The sequence below is a fragment of the Scomber japonicus genome, chromosome 23 (assembly GCF_027409825.1).
Source record: "Scomber japonicus isolate fScoJap1 chromosome 23, fScoJap1.pri, whole genome shotgun sequence".
NCBI classification, from domain to species: domain Eukaryota; kingdom Metazoa; phylum Chordata; class Actinopteri; order Scombriformes; family Scombridae; genus Scomber; species Scomber japonicus.
In genome coordinates, this window is record NC_070600.1 from 25,258,533 (window position 1) to 25,279,557 (window position 21,025).

At 39.5% G+C, this 21,025-nt stretch overlaps 2 protein-coding genes across 2 annotated transcripts in view; both read left to right on the forward strand.

Moving 5' to 3' along the window:
• Positions 1–1,931: 1,931 nt before the first annotated feature.
• LOC128353159 (NACHT, LRR and PYD domains-containing protein 12-like) lies at positions 1,932–10,474 on the forward strand. Its single transcript, XM_053313838.1, has 9 exons — positions 1,932–2,135; positions 2,760–2,865; positions 3,518–3,800; positions 3,983–4,198; positions 5,322–7,191; positions 7,716–7,886; positions 8,344–8,517; positions 9,232–9,405; positions 10,431–10,474. The coding sequence occupies exons 2-9, from the start codon at positions 2,809–2,811 to the stop codon at positions 10,444–10,446; spliced, it is 2,961 nt and encodes a 986-aa protein (XP_053169813.1). The 5' UTR covers positions 1,932–2,135; positions 2,760–2,808; the 3' UTR covers positions 10,447–10,474.
• A 4,869-nt stretch (positions 10,475–15,343) lies between these two features.
• The window catches only part of ptpro (protein tyrosine phosphatase receptor type O), a 55,992-nt gene continuing 50,310 nt past the window's right edge, over positions 15,344–21,025 (forward strand). Inside the window, 1 exon segment of the mRNA XM_053313839.1 lies at positions 15,344–15,413. Within this exon segment, the coding sequence (XP_053169814.1) occupies positions 15,344–15,413 (70 nt within the window).

Consider the following 21,025-nt stretch of genomic DNA (forward strand, 5'->3'; position numbering starts at 1 on the left):
TTATATCTTTATTTATCCATTAATTTACATTTACATATTAATTTTAATTTAAAATTTAAATACTTGACAAAGTTTGTCAATTTAATTTAATCCATTTAATGTTGGATTTTCAAGAAAACCCTCATTAGCTCATAGTTCATTTTCATTTGCAGTCTTTTCATTCGGTCAATATTAAAACACCTAACAGCTCAATGACAGAGTACAAAGCAGCCTGGATCTATCATACAGGGAATCTGATCTAGTACCCTTTTATATTGTTGTTTTGTTTTAGTTGGGCTTCACAGAAATAGGCACAATCTCTAGATGTTGATTATTATTGTCGTGTTCATATGTTTAATTTCTCAGTTTGATAGCTGGGAAAGTGATGATTGGTCAGCAGGTCACAATGCACTGTGGTTAGTTTGTATTAACTGGTGTCTGGGGAAAATGATCACTTTGCAGAAAATGGGCCGTGGAGATACCAAAAAAAAGAAAAAAAGGAAGAGAAAGAAGCGGCTGCAATAAAAAAAATCCCTTGAATATTCACAGTAAGGAGACTCGCTGACTTTGCTAAGGAAGAGACAAAAAAGAAGAATCTCTAACGGTAAGAACCATTATTCTGTGTGTGCATTTAATAGTGAGAGATATGTATTTATATAGATATATAGATATATACCATGTGGGGGTTATAATCCAGCCTTGAGTACAAAGAGGACACAAACACAATACAAAGATACACACAATATCACATCACATACAGTGTAGAGTCAGTGCTTACAGAGCTGAGAAGCTTTTAACAGACTTTTTAATTTGGGTTTAAGCTCCTCGTGTCATCAGGTAGGTCAGGTGAGATGAAATGGTTTGGTCCAATTTGTTATAGAGGATATTCTGGAGGATGTGATAGAACGTACTGAGTGAGTATTCACACAGTCACACAGTGGAGGAGCCAAACTATTTAAAATGTTATAAACTAGACACATTTAAAAATAATACAAAATGTTTAAAAGTCAGTAAATTGTATAATTGCATAATTTACAGGTTTGTACCAAATACCTTAATAACCATCTCTAAATGTAATTCTTTAACTGAAAGACAGAAAGTATTTGAGGCAGTGGTTTCCAACCTTGGGCTCTGAGTTCACAGAGTTCATGCTTTAATTGTGCTGATTATGGTTTTTGGTTATGTTAATGATTCACTTCATGCTTCATTGAAATACTGGAACATTGCTTGTTACGTCACTGTAGACGGAGGATTTACAGTAAATGACTCACAGTGAACTTCTCTTAAACTGCCATCAGACCAGTCTGACCACATTCTCTGATGCTGTTCACCATAATCTTTCATCCATGAAGTTATGAGCAAACAGCAGCCTGCACACACACACACACAGGACTGATTAGCAGAGTTTAGCAGCATTTATGTTCTTCTCTATTAAAGCCATTTTGCAATATAAAAATACAGAATAGCAAAATTAATCATACAAAAAAACACACTAAAGTAATCAAATGCACTCTGATGCAAATAATTAAGACCTGATAAACGGTTTCCCAAATAAATGAACTTCAGAAGAAGAGAAAAAGAAAAGAAATAATCCAAACTACAATAAAGTTTTATGTCTGCTTGGGAGATAAAAGCTGTTCTTCACCTGCTCACACAGACAGTTGTAGTTCCTGTCTGTTATGAAGATTAAAAGAAATATCTGCAAACATTTTGAAAATAGTTTCTCACACATTAAATAAAGGATCATGTCAGATCTGAACATTTTCAAACAGAGATGAGCTTCCTCTACAGTTTGTGTGTGTGTGTACCAGTGATTGTTACTGGTGTCCCACACATATTCTGCTTTTATGAATCATTTCTTTTCTTGTTGCTGATCAGGTGCTGTGTGTCTCAGTGAGCAGAAGTCCAATCCTCTGCTGGTTCAGTCCTCTTCTTATACTAAGTGTTTTTACTACAATGAGGAAGTCTTTGTATCTGATTGTATCAAACAGCAGACCAACAGTCATAAAGCTTCACAGAGATCATAAATGACAGTCATGTGACTTCCAGTAAAGCAGAAGGAGGGAGGAGCAGACAGGTAGGGAGTAAAGGTGAACGTCTGTACAGACTTCATTTTACAGTCATCAGAGCAGAAGCAGGAAAACAGTGTGAGGCAGGTGAGTGTTAATATCAGGACTGTAGATAATGATTACTGTCATTATTGATCAATCTGATGATTATTGATCACATTCATTGTTTAGTTGATTAAATGTGAAATGACAGAGTTTGAGGTGTTAAACGTTGTTTCCTGTTGTTGTTTTCCTGGTTTGTGCGTCCTCACAGCGATGTCACGTGACTCACTGCTGAGCTCTAAATAGAGAGAAGTCACAGTTAAGAAGCACACACATGTTTATCTGAAGTCTGTTTGTTGGATTTAAACCAGAGTCAAAGTTTCTCTTTGTGATGACTAGAAAACACACATGGTTGTAGTTAAAGTCATGTCAACTAATAAGAAGCTACTAAGTTGAGAGGCAGGACTGGGTTTATTATACTGTGTATGTGTGTGATGATGAATGTATTGAGAGACAGAGGATTTACAGTAAATGTCAAACTGTTGTAGGTAACAGTCCCTGTAACAGGGACTGATGACGTAGAAGAATCAGAGCTGAATAATGATGGTGGAGTTCTAACTGAAGCAGGTCGTCACACTGACTGAATAATAACTTATTTTTTAGACATGATCACAACATGAGAGAGCTGCTGCACTGACAGACGTAAGATGTTCCTGGTTTACCTCTCAGACTCCAGAAGATGAGGATGGAGCAGAGTCTCTAACATCCAGCTGTGTTGATGAAGAGTGAGCAGTCTGATGATGATCCTCTAAACTTCAGTAATGAACCTGGACCCTCAGACACAAAGTAAGAGACTGTTTCTATTTAAACTGACCTGAAGATGATTCAGTTTTTATATCTTATTGAAGAACCAACACACTCTCTACTAAACCATCTCCATCAGTTATTAGTTTAGTGTGAAGATCTTCTGCAGCAGGTTCAGCATCTTAATATAAAGAGTCAGCTGATGTGTTTATCAAAGCTGTGCAGCTCATAGAAATGTGTGTAAATGATTCAGTCAGACTACATGCATGCTTCAGACTCTACAAACACACTGTGAGTTTACAGGAGATTCATATTCAGGATGTGTCATATTCATTCACCACAACAAACGGGTGAGCTGTGAAAGCAGAACACTAACTGGACCTTGTGCTGAGATTACACTTTAGCTTTTATTCTCTACATTAAAAACAGAAAACAGTCCGTTTTAACACATACATGTCTTTAACTGATAAAACTGGATGTGATAGAAAGCTCCAGAACAGCTTCTGAGTAGATTTGTAGTAAGATGTTTTTACTGAAGATCCTCTTGAGCTTCTCTGACATTTAAACGACTGCAGCCAAACTGGGCAAATGAGTCAGATCCAGTACAAACACACAATGAGTTTGTATTGGCAGACTGACAGAAACACAACTGTTCTCTTATCAATGTTCTCTGATTTTAACAGAGAGCCAAGATGAGGAAGAGGGACCTGCTCAACATCCTGGACGATTTAAAAGATGATGAATTTAAGAAGTTCAAATGGTCTCTGAAGGAAGAAAAGGTGGCCAACATCGAACCCATCAAAGTGAGCCAGCTGGAGAAGGCAGAGGAGAGGTTTGACGTGTTGGATCTGATGGTGCAGAAATATGAACTAGCTGGAACTGTGGAGGTGATGAAGAGTGTTTTAAAGACGATCGGCAGGAATGATCTGGTGACAGAATTGTTAAACATCAGCTCAGGATCAAAAGGTCAGTCACAGGAAGAGACAAACATGACATCACATCCAGACAGCAGATCTGTGAGGAGAAACAGCCTGTGTCTTTATATAGTTTAATCATTTTAGATTTAAATGTCTTCATTGTCATTTCTCAGAACTCACATACACTGAAACAAAGCTGATACTCTGCATTTGACCCATCCTATACTCTAGGAGCAGTGAGCAGTGGCACTGACAGGAGTATCAACCCTAACACAGATGTTTCTGACGGTGGGAGTAAACCAGAGCAACCAGCAGAAACCCGCACTAACACTGGGGAAACATCTAAACTCATCACAGAGACGACCGGAGACAACAAGGGTTCAAACCCAGGACCTTCTAGCTGTGAGGCAACAGTGCCAGGATCTGAGACACCTCACTGCTCACACAGTAAGTATTTGGACAGTTATGCATTTTTTGTTTGTCAGGTTCACCTTCAATTTAAATAAAATAACTGATACTACATTCAAGCCTCAGCTTTAATTTGAGAAGGTTTACGTTAACATAGAAAGAACTGTGTATGAGATATAGACCTTTAAACATAGTGTCCAAATTACAGGCATTCAAAAGTAATGGGACAGACACACATGAAATAAGACTAAGTTAACATATAAAATAACTATGTAAATCTATGCCCACATTAAATCTGGTGATATCTCCACTGACCAACAGACTGACACATCACACACATTCATAAATTACAAAAATAACAAAAATAATGTTAGACTGATTTGTCTGTCCTTATGGTACACCAGCTTCAACAAAAGAAATACCAGGGTAAAGAATATTTCTTTAATGAATCTAAGATAAAAAATAAATTTGGTTTAAATGGCTCACAGCATGAAAGAACCACCACTCAGACCCTAAATTCACATGGAATTCAGTAAGTGTCCATTTACATGTCCAATATTTGTCCAACTCAAAGAAAAATCTCTTTATTCTGCTGTTACAGTGTAATATCCTCAAATAAAGCCAAAATGTAATCAATGCCTTCACTTTAAAAAGCATTAAGATTCACTTACTTAGTTGTTTTTCCACTGGATGGAACAGAAGATGATGCTTTGTTTGACTCTGGGACTGACACACAGGTGCACACTGTATTACATATGTAAAGTTACTGTTTTCTTTTAAAAGGTTTGATTGAAACTCGTGGCCTAACCTGAACTAGGTCTAACTTAATATATTGATCCAGTTCAGTTAAGCAAATAATTACCGGACCATTAACCATTGACCCAACACACTGTTTCAGGTGTAATCTGTGTGTTTGAATTGTGTTATAAATAAATGGAAATGGAAAACGTTTCGGAGAATAAATGCACATGTTTATAAATTAATAACTACTGGTGCATTCAAATAAACCAGTCTTTAATAAAAAAACCTTTTTCCCCGCATCCTCCAAAATAGACTGCGACTTATACACTGGTGCAACTTATACACCGGTTTGTATTGGTACATATATATGTTTACATATCTGTATCTAGTTGTTAAAATCTATATTTTTCTTCTATTTCAGCAGGTGGTGGACGGAAGAAGGTTTTAGGTAGATATGTGGTCATTCTGACAAGGAAATATCAAAAAACGACTGATGGAACTGATGAATCAGGAAATGAAACCCTCCTCAATGAGATTTACACTGAGGTCTACATCACAGAGGGAAAGAGTAGAGAGGATAATGCCCAACATGAGGTGAGACAGCTTGAAACAGCTTCCAAAACAAAGATCCTCCATGACACACCGATCAAGTGTCACGAGATCTTTAAAGTCTTACCTGGCCAAGAGGAACACATCATCAACATTGTTCTGACGAGTGGCGTCGCTGGCGTTGGAAAATCCTTCACAGTGCAGAAGTTCATTCTGGACTGGGCACAGGGCTCTGAAAACCAAGATATCAGTCTGCTGGTTCCACTTTCATTCAAGGAACTGAACTTGATCAAAGATGAGCCGCACAGTCTGCTCACACTGATCCGTCGTTTCTATCCAACATTAAAGGACGTCACAGAAGAGATGCTTGACTCTGAAGACTTTAAAGTTCTGTTCATCCTTGACGGCCTGGATGAAAGCAGACTGTCACTGGATTTCAACAACAGGAAGGAGGTCGTGTCTGATGTCACACAAACGTCGTCAGTCAGCGCGCTGGTGACAAACCTCATCCAGGCAAATCTGCTTCCCCAAGCTCTCATCTGGATCACTTCCCGACCTGCAGCAGCCAATCAGATCCTGGATCAGAAATGTGCTGACAGGATAACAGAAGTACATGGCTTCACTGACCCCCAGAAGGAGGAGTACTTCAGGAGGAGATTCAGTGATGAAGAGCAGTCCAGCAGAATTGTCTCACACATCAAGACATCCAGGAGCCTCCACATCATGTGTACCATCCCAGTCTTCTGCTGGATCACTGCTAGAGTTTTGAAGCTCATGTTGACTACAGACCAGAGAGGAGAGCTGCCCAAGACCGTGACTGACCTGTACTCACTCTTCCTGCTGTTTCAGACGAAGAGAAAGAAGCGCAAGTACGATGACCGACAGATGAGTCCACAGGAGCTGACGGAGGCTGACGGGAAACTTCTTCTGAAGCTGGGGAGGCTGGCGTTTGAACATCTGGAGAAAGGAAACATCATCTTCAACCAAAAAGACCTGGAGCAGTGTGGTCTTGATGTCACAGAGGCTGCAGTATCGTCAGGATTTTTTACAGAGATTTTCAAAACAGAGAAAATGATCCTCGAGAAAAAGGTCTACTGCTTTGTTCATCTGAGCGTTCAGGAGTTTCTGGCTGCAGTCTACATGTACCACTGTTACACAAGCAGGAAGACAGAGGTACTGGAGGACTTCCTGGACAATGAGGAGGAGGAGGAGGAGGAAGAGGAGGAGGAAGTGGAGGAGGAAGTGGAGGATGGGGACACAGTTAATAACCATTACTTATCTCTGGATGACTTCCTGAAGAGAGTCATGGAGAAATCTCTCAGAAGTAAAAATGGCCACCTGGACCTGTTTGTCCGCTTCCTTCATGGCCTCTCTCTGGAGTCCAACCAGAGTCTCTTAGAGGACCTGCTGGGTCAGACAGACAACAGTCCAGAAACCATCCAGAGAGTCATCAACAACCTGAAGGAGATGAACAATTGGTATATCTCTCCTGACAGAAGCATCAACATCTTCCACTGTCTAACGGAGATGAACGACCGCTCAGTACATCAGGAGATCCAAGAGTTCCTGAAGTCAGAGAACAGATCAAAGAAGAGTCTCTCTGAGACACATTGCTCAGCTCTGGCCTACATGCTGCAGATGTCAGAGGAGGTTCTGGATGAGTTGGACCTGAAGAAGTACAACACATCAGTGGAGGGACAACGGAGACTGATCCCAGCTGTGAGGAACTGCAGAAAGGCTCAGTAAGTCCAGATGTGATTAACATTATAAATCATTTTCACACATGGCTTGTCCACCACAGAGTCCAGACCTTAACCCCATTGAGAATCTTTGGGATGTGCTGGAGAAGGCTTTGCAAAGTGGTCCGACTTGTGACATTGCAGAAGCTTATCAAAACAATGCCACAATGCCGTTATCAAAGCTAAAAGCGGTCCAACAAAGTATTAGTGTGTGACCTTCTTTTTGGTGTTGACTTTTTTTTTGGCCAGCTGTGAGAAAGATCAGAATGACTGAGGGATGAGAAATCAAACTATAGATGTGAGCTTGAAAAAAGATGCTCTTCCTGTCTGAACTTTCTCTGAGCTTCATTTTTACATTTAAGGAAAAAAATGCATCAGAAAAAAATACATTTAATAAAACGATGATGTGAAGAACAAATGGTCATCAAAATAATGAGCATCAAACTATTTCATCATCAAATGCATGAAGTAAATATAAAGTTTCCTCTTTCATGATAACATATGTTGGAATATTTGTGTCATTACAGACTTTCTAACTGTGGACTCTCAGAGACTCACTGTGAAGTTTTGGCCTCAGCTCTGAAGTCCAACCCTCATCTGACAGAACTGGACCTGAGTGACAACAAACTGTCTGATTCATCAGTGAAGGGTCTGTCTGCTGGACTGGAGAGTCCAAACTGTAAACTGAAGTCTCTGAAGTGAGTTCACTGACTGTAGCTTTGGTAGATATATTTCTATATATTCAAATGTTTGGTTCATAATTTCCAGGATTTAGTTGAGCACAAATCTGTAGAATTTAAATGTTTTCAGGAATTTAAAATCCACAGTCTTGTTGTGAGTAAAAATGACTTCCAGAGTGTAAACTAATATGAGGCTTCAGCAGTCTGAGTTCCACATATCAAGTAAGTATGTTTGTGTTTCTTCAGTGTTTCCTTGCTGAGCTGCAGTGGAGGGATCCAAACTCAAAGAGGGAATTTAGTTCTAAATATTCTGCTTGAAATTGAGTTTTTATACTTTTATACTTTCTGTTTTTGCTATCCACTTAAATGATAGGGAATTTGATGAAGACATAGTAATGTTGAAGTTTTCATTTATTACACACATCTGACTTGATTATAAATTAATTTAAATCTACATAATTCATTTCTTATTCAGATTGAGGAGCTGCTGGTTGTCAGAGAGCCGCTGGGCTTCTCTGGTCTCAGCTCTGAAGTACAACCCCTCCCATCTGAGATGGCTGGATCTGAGCCTCAACGACCTGAAGGATTCAGGACTGAAGCTGCTGTGTGGTTCTCTGGAGAGTCCAAACTGCAAACTGGAGACTCTGGTGTAAGTTCACTGACTGTCTGTTACTATTGTTGATCTTAATGTTTAACAAATGAACCTAATTTATGTTCATACATAACTTATATCCATGAAGTTCATTTGTTTCCATGTTTTCATGTTTTACTGTACAAAGTTTAATGTGTAGTTATAAAAGATGACCCGATTGTTAAAGAAGGTGTAGAAAATGTTCACTGTTAGTTGTTAAATGAATGTTTATAATTGTTGGTAAAGAGTCACATCTGTATTCAGAAGATCCTCTCAACTAATATCTATTTGAAACTGATCAAGTTTACTTGATGAAGGAGAAATATTTCTTTATCATATTCTTTAATGTGTTTCAATGAATAATGGCTGATCATTGATATTGATCCTTCACATCATACACACACACACACACACACACACACACACACACACACACACACACACACACACACACACACACACATACATACAGATCAATGCAGGTGTTTAAAGTATTTTATGACTCAGTGTTGACATGAATATGTGTCTGAATGTTGTGGTGACATTTGGATGATGTCTGTAGAAGGCTAACATTATGATGATCCACAATAACACAATGACAAAGTGACTGCTCGTTTTAGAGAAAAGCTCATTGATGAGGACATAGTAATGTTGAACTACACATTTAAAACCTGAACACATCTGATTGGATTATAAATGGATTTTAATCTACATCATTTATTCTTTATTCAGATTGCAGTGCTGCAGTTTGTCAAAGATCAGCTGTGATTATCTGGCCTCAGCTCTGAAGGACAACCCCTCCCATCTGAGAGAGCTGGATCTGAGCTACAACAAGCTGAAGGATTCAGACATGAAGCAGCTGATGGATCTTCAGCAGAGTCCAGACTGCAGACTAGAGGATCTGAGGTCAGTAGAGAGTTGGAGTCAGTCTGTGCTGGTTTCAGCAGTTTAGTATTAAACACAGTCAGTATCAAAGCAAAGATCCAGTATTTCCTGGTGAAGCTCCAACCTTCTCAGTGCTGCTTTCCTCAGTGAAGCTGTGAGAGGAGAATGGTGACAGGCTTCAGGATTGGACAGAAAGACAGAGAGAGAGAGAACAGTCAGCCAATCAGATGAGCCAGAAGCTTGTTGTGATCATGTGTTTGAGTTGATGTGAAGACGACTGTTGTTGTTGTGTTGATGTCTGCAGGAAATAAAGCTGGATTACAGCTGACAGCCTTACAAGATGTATAGAGACAGTGATCCTCATCATCAAATCTGATCTCAAAGTGTTTGTTCTCTCATTTCAACACTAAACTATTGATCAGTTCATCTTTGTCAGAGCTCTAAGATCAGTCTGACTGCAGCCTGCAAATCACTGGCTCTGATTTCACACAAGCATCATTACGTTTAGTGACCATGTGGTCTTTATACAGACCAGAACCTCTGCCGAAGTCCAGGAATCACAGCAGCTGTTTAGCTGAGAGCTCTGACTGATTGTCATGTGATGATTTAACAGCAGGAAACATCTTCAAATCCCACAGAGACTCTGTAGCTTTAAACTTTGATAAGAGTTGACATGTATCAGCAGTAAATCCATCAGTAAACTGATGAGTGAATGTCTCTGTTTCTGCAGTAATGATGTGTTCATGACTCTCAGCACTTTATTTCCTCTGTGTACTTGAGTGAAATCTGCAGAGGAAACACACTTGATAGTAAAAGTGTGTGTAGGTGTGTGAGCTTGGAGCTCAGTGTGTTCACTCCAACACGTTAACATGAGAGCTGAAAGGAAGCAAGCTACGCTGCACAGCTGTTCCACTTCTGGTCTTAACAGGACTGAAGTCCCTGCTGCTCTTTATACTGGATGTGCTGCATCACTGACTGACAGCTGATCAAGTGAGTCTCACTAAACACTCATTTATCTCCTCTGTTCTTTCTTCTTCTCTCATCAGATGGAAGGATGATTGATCTCTGTAAGAGTGAGAGTGAACATCCAGGAGTGTTGAGGAAACAGTTTGACTTCCTATTTGTCTCTGATTGGCTTTGATGAGGAGACAGTGAGAAGAAGACTAAACATTTATTCAGATGTGTTTGGTGGTGTTATATTTTCTACTCTTTCTGTTTGTAACTTTTATCAGTTGAAGATCCACCAGTTATTTAGTTTTATATTTTGTTCATCTTACATTTGAATCTTCTGTGTTTTCTTCTTTATTTTCTTGCTGTATGTTTATTAGTTTTGTGTAACGTTGGTTTGAGAAGTTTTCTGCACATCTGAAGGGATGATGGTGATAATAAACAAAGACCAAATTCTAAGTGTCAGCGTTTTTATCCTGTGTGGAGCTTCAGCTTCATGTATAGCATCTATTTTTACTGTAGTTATTTTTATATCTTTGTGAATAAATGGAAAATAATCAGAACAGTTCCACATTCTGTTTGATTAATCTGATAATCGCAGCAGTTCTGAAGAGGTGATTTATTTTAGTAAACTTACATTTGTGAATGTAATATTTTGTAATAATAAAAACTAAATTCATAATAAAATAAGAGTCATTGTCATTGTGTCTTAAATCTGTTTGAAGAATCCAGAGGCCTGTACTACGAAGCTGGATTAACATACCCAGGATATCTCTCCGTTACCTGGGTTGACTTTCCCAGACATTCACAATCCTGATAAGCGGTACTACGAAGCAGGTTACCAACTCGGTAATTGAACCCAGGGTTTTCCAATCTGGATCTCTGCGCGCTCACATAAAGGGGAGGTGTTTGCAGTGTCTGACCAATCACAAACATGGAGAAACCCTGCACAGCAGACTACTTTACCATGGAGGAGCAGACAATTATTCTTCAACAATATGAAGAATTCAAACATCATCCAGGCCAAAAGCAACACTGTTGCTGCAAAAGCCAGGAAGGAATGCTGGCAGAAAATAGCTGAGTCTGTTAATGCGTATTCGTGAGATTATACAATATTAATAAATTGGACAATATGAACGGACACTCTGATCACACAATGCCACTTTATTACAGCACAGACGTTTCGCAGAGCGCTTCCTCAGTGCCCTTCCTTTCATAGACACATTAAGTTAGTTTAATATTGAACATTCAAAATACAAACATACCAACTGTATAACCCACAGACTAATATCCCTCATGTGCCTCAAGACTTGTTTTTTAAATATATATTTTGGTCAATTAAAAAATATTGTTCTGAAACTGGAGTGGTGGTAAGGTTATTATTTATTTGTTAATTGTAAAAATTGACATTATTCACTCAAATGGTTGAAGCATAATAGATTTGTATTATCAAATGAATGTTCAATATTAAACTAACTTAAGCCTTGAAAATCTGAACCTTTCGTTTGGGACATCTAAAGGATCCTATCTATTCCTAAAAACCCTTTCGCTCCTCTCACAATACCCGCACCAATGTTGACAGGATCTTCTAATAATGGGCAGGTCATTTTCTAAGAGAGCTGATTGGTCAGGAGGTGCTTTTATACTCATTGATCTCTTATCCAGAACATAACCTGCTCCTGAACAGGTTAGCCGTTCAGCATCAGTTACCATGGTGATTTACCCCGGAGCAGGTGAGCCGTTCAGCATCAGTTACCATGGTGATTTACCCCGGAGCAGGTGAGCCGTTCAGCATCAGTTACCATGGTGATTTACCAGGTAAGAAGTGAACCAGCGTTGTAGGACAGAAACCCCAGAGTTAACCCTGAAGTTACCTCAATAAAACCAGCTTCACAGTACAGACCTCTGCTGTCTCAGATTTATTATGATTCTGGTTGTTATGTGTTCTTGTGGACAGCAGGTGGCGCTGCTGCATCAACAATGAGCTGAGACTCAAACATCCAACAGAGTGTTTTTATTTCACAGGATGACGAGCTGAGTTCAAACCTGTGACATGAAAAACAACTCCAATAAATCTACATAAATATCAGCTGTGAAACAGGAAGCTTTGACACTTTATTAAACTCTTCTAATCCAGTTTCTACTTCATATTTCACCTTCAGGAGCTTTAAACTTGTAAACTGCAGCAGCTGGATTAGATTCAGTTTCAGATCTTTATTTCTATTTACTCCAGACTTTACTATAATCATCAGTGGTTGCATTTAATCTGAATACACATTTAATGCTACTTTATACTTTTTACTCCACTTGGTGTTGGTGCAAAGTGTGAATGATGTCGTGAATTAAACCCAACAGATGTGACAGGTGTGTGTTATTCAGATAAAATATATTACAATATTATCAACAGAAAAAGTTTATTCTGTATTAAAATGTCTCAAAAACATCAAAACGTTTTATTTAGTGAATATTTGAGCTGCTGTTGTTTTCATGTAATGACTGATTTCCACCAGCAGGGAGCAGAGTGAACATATGAACACGTGTGATCAGAAAGCAAATATTCTGGTATTTCATCCTTAAATATTGTAACATGTAACATGTTTATAGTTGCATGACTTCAAATATTTAAAGAAAAAAACTCAAAATGATCTGATTCAGTTTCTTAAATGTGAATATTTTCTGTTTCTTTATGACAGAAAACTGAAGATCTTTGACACATTTGAGGACTTTGAGAAACTCTGATCAACATGTTCTGACATTTAATGAACCAAACAACTAACTGATCATTAAAATAATCATTAGCTGCAGCTTGAATATAAACACAGTCTCAGCTACAAACAAGAAACTATTCATGAATATAAAGTAAACAGAAGTTTGTGAAGCTCAAGACAAGATGAATAGAAATATAAGATAAATAAACATAATGAGGGAACAAGTTAAATAAAGATGTGTGTGCACGTTTGAATTGAAGAGGTGAAGATGATTCAATAGTCATTGAAAGAATAATCAAATATTTAGTATAAAAAGTCATTTTTAAAGGAAAAGTGCCAAATATTCTCTGCTTCCAGACTCTTAGAGGTGAGAAATAGTTTCCTTTCTTGGTATTTTATTAATGTAAATAATGATTCCAGGATGATTTGATGGACAAACTTTATACATGTTCTTTCTTCTGATCTGAACAGCTGATGCCTGAGGAAGAGGTAGACGAGGAAGAGGAGGAGGAAGAAGAGGAGGAGAAGGAGGAGGAGGAAGAAGAGGAGGAAGAGGAGTAAGAGGAAGGGGTAGAGGGGGAGGGGAGGGGGTAGACGAGGAGGAGGTAGAGGAAGAGGTAGACGAGGAAGAGGAAGAGGAGGAGGAGGAAGAAGAAGATGAGGAGGAGGAGGGGAATGAGGAGGAGGAGGAGGAGGAGAAGGTAGAGGAGGAGGAGGAGGAAGAAGATGAGGAGGAGGTAGAGGAGGAGGAGGAAGAGGAGGAGGAGGAAGAAGAGGAAGAGGAGGAGGAGGAGAGGGAGGGGGAGGAGGAAGAGGAGAAGGTAGAGGAGGAGGAGGAGGATGAGGAAGAAGAGGAGGAAGAGGAAGGGGATGAGAAGGAGGTGGAAGAGGATGAGGAGGAAGAGGATGAGGAGGTAGAGGAGGAGGAGGAAGGGGAGGAAGAGGAGAGGGAGGGGGATGAGGGGGAGGAGGAGGAGGAAGAAGAATAGGGAGGGGAAGGAGGTAGAGGAGGAGGAGGAGGAGGTAGAGGAAGAGGTAGACGAGGAAGAGGAGGAGGAGGAGGAGGAAGAAGAGGAGGAAGAGGAGGAAGAGGAAGGGGTAAAGGAGGAGGGGGTAGAGGAGGAGGAGGATGAGGAGGAAGAGGAGGAGGAGGAGGAGGAGGTAGAGGAAGAGGGGGTAGAGGAGGAGGAGAAGGAGGGGGGTGAGGAGGAAGAAGAGGAGGAAGAGGAGGAAGAGGAGGAAGAGGAAGGGGTAGAGGAGGAGGGGGTAGAGGAGGAGGAGGATGAGGAGGAGGAGGAGGTAGAGGAGGAGAAGGTAGAGAAGGAGGAGGACGAAGAAGAGGAAGAGGAGGAGGAGGAAGAGGAGGAGGAGGACGAAGAAGAGGAAGAGGAGGAGGAGGAAGAGGAGGTAGAGGAGGAGGAGGAGGAGGAGGAGGAGGAAGAGGTAGAGGAAGAGGTAGAGGAGGAGGAAGAAGAAGAGGAGGAGGAGGAAGAGGAGGTTGAGGAGGAGGAAGAGGAGGAGGAGGAGGAAGAGGAGGAGGAGGAGGAGGAGGAAGAGGAGGAGGATGAGGAAGAGGAGGAGGAGGAGGAGGAGGAAGAGGAGGAGGATGAGGAAGAGGAGGAGGAGGAGGAGGAGCAGCAGTGTGTCTGCAGGGAGCGCAGGGCGGGGCTTCTCCGTGCAGCAGCAGCTTCATCACCGACCTCCTGCTCGTCTCCAGGCCGGGGCATGGACGCCGGAGCCCGGCCTGTTCTCTCTGAATCACAGCCGGTCCGGTTCGAGCTGCGGTCGGTGCGGATGATAAGAGTATCGATGATGAAGAAGAGGATGAAGATGATGATGATATATTAAATGATGAAGATGATGATGGCGTGCAGTTAGAGAAAGAGAGAGACACAAGCAGCAGACTGGATCCGATCCGATGCAGCAGAAAAATCGCCATTGTTTGGATTTGCAGCAGACTGAGAGGAAAAAGGCCGACATCACTGCAGCTGTTTGAGCCTCACACATCATGCTTCCCCCGCTGCTCCACGCCGTCTGTCTGCTCTGCTTCACCCAGGTAAGGACGCCTTTCCTCCGGGGAAATATCCCGCTTTCCAGCCTCCTGCTGCTGGAGGAAGAGGAGGAGGAGTGTGGCTTTGTTTAGTGAAAACACACAACAGATAAAATGTGTTTATGAGGAGGACAGGAGGAGTTATATAAGAAGTGGATGATGAATATTTGAGTGTGTGTGTGTGTGTGTGTGTGTGTGTGTGTGTGTGTGTGTGTGTGTGTGTGTGTGTGTGTGTGTGTGTGTGTGTGTGGAGATGGACGTGTTGTGGCACCGCAGGTCGGGCTGTGAGGCAGCCAGCAGCAGCTCGTTTTGTCCTGCAGAAAGTGGGTCAGTGATTCCCTGCATGTGTGTCAGCATCACACACACACACACACACACACACACACACACACACACACACACACACACACACACACACACACTGAGGCCTGCATCAACACAAACACAGCACAGAGAGCTGGTGAGCTGTCTGAGCAGCAGGAGTCAGAAGAAGATGATCAGTATTGATTATTAGTGATCAGATGTCTGCAGCTGGATGTTGGTTCGTCTGATTGGTCAGAAGGAATATTCTAGATGTTCAGCTCTGTAACTATTCTCATTTATTTATTTATGTATTTATTTATTTGCACATAAAGATATTTATACATAAAGCAGATGAATCGTTGGTGACAAATGATTAAATTAATGACCAGTTATTGTTATAATGGACTGATCTGTTCGTGTTTTTAAAGAAGAAAATCTAAATCTGTGATTCAGCTTCTTAGATATGAATGTGTCTTTATTCTCTGTGATGAGAACTGAACATCTTTAACACATCAGATGAAACTCTGAACATTTTTCACCATTTTTTGACATTTAATAAACTAAACTAACTGATAATAAAATAATCTTTAGTTGCAGCTTGAATATAAAAACAGGAAATTATTCATGAATTTAAAATAAACAGAAGTTTGTGAAGCTGAAGATGAAATATATAAATATATAAATATATAAATATATAAATGTATATAATGAGAGATAGAAAGGATCCAGTTAAAGAGAATAATAAAGATGTATGTGAACCAGAGATGATTCAACTATTAACTGAATCATTAAATATTTAGTTTAATTATAATTAGAGTCATATATTCTGCTTTAAGACTCTTAGAGATGAGGAATAGTTGCTTTTCTTACTGTGATGTGACTTCAGGATGTTGTGATGGACAGAGTTTAACAGATGATTGATTAATTGATCACTTAATAATGAATAATGAACAGTTATCTGCAGCTCTGCATCAACATTTATACAAAGAGAAGTTTTTAATCTGCTTTAATTTTGATTAGATGTGAAACATGAATCCTGGTCAGCAGCAGTAAATCAGACTGTTAATAAAGCTGCTGCTAACATTTATTATCTTTACTTCTTTTTTGTAATTCACTTTTTTTTATTGTTTTCCAATACAAACAACTTTATCACATAGGAAAATAAATGTACCGTACAAGTGAGACAAAAAAGAAAAGAAATAAAGAAAACATATTTGGAACAGACCCGACCAATAAAAGTAAAAATAAATAAATAAAATAAAAAATCACCAAAAACAAATAAATGAATGAAAAATTAAATAAATGGAGGGAGGGAGGAAGGGAAGAAAGAAGGAAGGAAGGAAGGAAGAAGAAAGGGGGATGGAGGAAGGAAAGAAGGAAGGGAAGAGAGAAGGAGGGAGGGAGGAAGAACAGATGGAAGGAAGGAAAGGAAGGACGGAGGGAGGAAGGAAGGAAGGAAAGGAAGGACACAGGGAGGAAGGAAAGAGAGAAGGAGGGAGGGAGGAAGGGAAGAAAGAAGGAAGGAAGGAAGGAAGAAGAAAGGGGGATGGAGGAAGGAAGGAAGAAGAAAGGGGGATGGAGGAAGGAAAGAAGGAAGGGAGGAGAGAAGGAGGGAGGGAGGAAGAACAGATGGAAGGAAGGAAAGGAAGGACGGAGGAAGGAAGGGAAGGAAGGAAGGTAGGGGGGAGGAAAGAAAGAGAGAAGGAGGGAGGGAGGGAGGAAGAACAGATAGAAGGAAGGAAGGAAGGGAGGGAGGAGAGAAGGAAGGAAGGAAGGGAAGGAAGGAAGGTAGGGGGGAGGAAAGAAAGAGAGAAGGAGGGAGGGAGGAAGGGAAGAAAGAAGGAAGGAAGGAAGGAAGGAAGGGAAGGAAGGAAGGTAGGGGGGAGGAAAGAAAGAGAGAAGGAGGGAGGGAGGAAGGGAAGAAAGAAGGAAGGAAGGAAGGAAGGAAGGGAAGGAAGGAAGGTAGGGGGGAGGAAAGAAAGAGAGAAGGAGGGAGGGAGGAAGGAAAGAAGGAAGGAAGGAAGGAAAGAAGGAAGGAAGGAAGGAAGGAAGGAAGGAAGGAAGGATATTTTGGGATATTTACAGAAGTTACCAGGGTTAAAGGGATAACTAAGCTCTCTCCTCCAGCCAGTGATGAGGGCTCATCTACACCATGAAACCCCTTCAGGTTATTATCTTTACTTCTTCACATACCAGTGATGTCGCTTCACTGTTCAAATGGTGAAAAAAGAAAAAAGGCATCAGCTGTTCAGATCAGCTGAGTGTGAAGAAACTCCCTGCTTGTTTGGCCTTCCTCCTCCTCTTCCTCTCCTCCTCTTCTTCCTCTTCCTCCTCCTCTTCTTCCTCCTCCCCTTCCTCCTCCTCTTCTTCCTCTTCCTCCTCCTCCTCTCTTCTCCTTCCTCCTCTTCCCCCTCCTCCTCTTCTCCTTCCTCCTCTTCCTCCTCCTCTTCCTCTTCTTCCTCTCCTCCTACTCCTCTCCCTCCTCCTCCTCTTCCTCCTCCTGCTTCACCTCCTCCTCTCCCTATCCCCCTCTTCCCCTTCCTCCTACTCCTCTTCCTCCTCTCTTCTCCTTCCTCCTCTTCCTCCTACTCCTCTTCCTCCTCCTCTTCCTCTCCTCCTCCTCTTCCCCCTCCTCCTCCTCTTCCTCCTCCTCCCCTTCCTCCTCAGATCAGCTGATAAAGATGTTCAACAACAACGATGAAGTGAATCTTATCAGAAATGTTTTAATGTTACAGAATGTGTGAAGAATATAAAATATAAAACCTCTAGTAAAGAGTATCAGACTTATTGATCAAAGATATTTATCAGTTTATAAAGAAAAACAGAAAAACTTGAGACGTTTGAGATCAGAAACAAACAGAATCTTCTTTTTATTACATTTAATAATAAATTATTAATATATTTCTGTGTTTCTGGTCTCAGGTCAGTTTTATCTGATGGCTCCAGTTTCTAATTTCCTGTTTTTATATCAGCTGTTGAAGTCAGGATTGAAATCTCACTGATGAGAACATGAACAGAGACGTGAATGAGACTACCAACGCGAGAGCTGAATGATGTCATGAAGCAGTGAGGCATCATGGGAGTTGTTGTTCTCACATCGTTCAGGTTAATGATCTGCAGAGTTTCTTCCTCTAAAACAAACGAAGCAGTTTCATGTTTAATAATCAGAGTTTCTAACGTTTGTTCAGCTCGTTCCTCTGATGACTGAAGATGTCAAATTATTAAAATCCTTCATCTGGTTAAAAAAAGATAAAGTTTCTGGTAGAGAAGAGTCATTAAAACTGAATAACGGAGTAATATTTCACTGAGCTGCTTTCAGCCACTAGGAGGAGCTCTAACAGTCCAACAGTGAATAACAGCTTTAGTTACTTTTCAGATGCAGATTTGACTCAATGGAAAATATAACAAGCTTTTCAAATCCAACACATTGTTAAAGATGAAACCAGTCAGCAGTGTGTAGTCGGCTCACATTTCAGATGTCTATGAGTTGTTAACAGCTCCACCAAATACTGATTCTTCCCTCTAAACTTCTCACATGCTTTCATTTCAATAAATGTTCAAATGATCCAATATTTCAGCAAAAATCAAAGATTGGAGAAAAAGTCCAAAAACTGAAAACACATTTGTTTTTTCTTCTTACCCTTTGGAGGGCCCCACCCCTAGGTTGGGAACCACTGGACTAAACAAGCTAACTGTATATAAAGTAGTGTAAACTAGCTAACTGTATATAAAGTAGTATAAACTAGCTAACTGTATATAAAGTAGTATAAACTAGCTAACTGTATATAAAGTAGTATAAACTAGCTAACTGTATATAAAGTAGTGTAAACTAGCTAACTGTATATAAAGTAGTATAAACTAGCTAACTGTATATAAAGTAGTATAAACTAGCTAACTGTATATAAAGTAGTATAAACTAGCTAACTGTATATAAAGTAGTATAAACTAGCTAACTGTATATAAAGTAGTATAAACTAGCTAACTGTATATAAAGTAGTATAAACTAGCTAACTGTATATAAAGTAGTATAAACTAGCTAACTGTATATAAAGTAGTGTAAACTAGCTAACTGTATATAAAGTAGTATAAACTAGCTAACTGTATATAAAGTAGTATAAACTAGCTAACTGTATATAAAGTAGTGTAAACTAGCTAACTGTATATAAAGTAGTATAAACTAGCTAACTGTATATAAAGTAGTATAAACTAGCTAACTGTATATAAAGTAGTATAAACTAGCTAACTGTATATAAAGTAGTATAAACTAGCTAACTGTATATAAAGTAGTATAAACTAGCTAACTGTATATAAAGTAGTATAAACTAGCTAACTGTATATAAAGTAGTGTAAACTAGCTAACTGTATATAAAGTAGTATAAACTAGCTAACTGTATATAAAGTAGTATAAACTAGCTAACTGTATATAAAGTAGTATAAACTAGCTAACTGTATATAAAGTAGTATAAACTAGCTAACTGTATATAAAGTAGTGTAAACTAGCTAACTGTATATAAAGTAGTATAAACTAGCTAACTGTATATAAAGTAGTATAAACTAGCTAACTGTATATAAAGTAGTATAAACTAGCTAACTGTATATAAAGTAGTATAAACTAGCTAACTGTATATAAAGTAGTGTAAACTAGCTAACTGTATATAAAGTAGTGTAAACTAGCTAACTGTATATAAAGTAGTGTAAACTAGCTAACTAGCTAACTGTGTATAAAGTAGTATAAACTAGCTAACTGTCATGTGACAGGAAGCGTGCAGGACTCTTAGTTAGCGTAGCATTGTGAGCCTGCTGCTGGTTTCATGGTGTTTAGTGAGATAATGATCTTATTAGCATGTGACTCATTAAAGCTGCTGCAGGGTTAAACTCTGTGATCATGAGATGATTCATGTAATAAATCCAAACACTGAGTCTGATGTAAAGTATGTTTCAGGTAAATAAGCAGATAAATGCTCTCATGTGTTGTAGGAGGAAGACTAGCTAACATGCAGCATCCATTAGTTTGTCGACTCCTGTTTTGAAAACCTGAATTTTGCATTTTGACGTCACCATCTTGAGACGTTGGAGTCATATTTGGACGAATGGTGATGTTTAGTGTAACTGAACTAAACTTTTTCCAGGAGACTAAAATATTGTCATTAACTTTAATGAACTGAAATCACTGAAAAAGCCAAAAACTCATTTTAACGTGGTCACAGCGTATCCACATCCTGAAGTGTTCTCTACTTTATATCCTTTATTTTACTCTAACTGGAACCATAACCTATAAAACTACATCATGTTGTATTTCAATCTATTTATCTTTATTTATGTGGCGCAACAAAAGTTAAATTAACCTTTATATTCTGTTCAGTGTTTTCATTTGAGAGTTTACAGTTTACTATAATAATAATAATAATAATAATAATAATAATAATTAAAGCTGCAGGTAGTGATGAGCGGCCCTAAGCTCCTCCACCACGCCACAAATCTAAATCATCATCTAAACATGAAGATTAATGAGATGAATCAAACATTTATTAATAATGGTTGGGTCATGTGTGTGTAGAGACTCTGAGTCACATGATCAGCATGTAAAGAGTTAAACACTGTGCTCTTTAATTTAACCCTTTACATGCTGCTG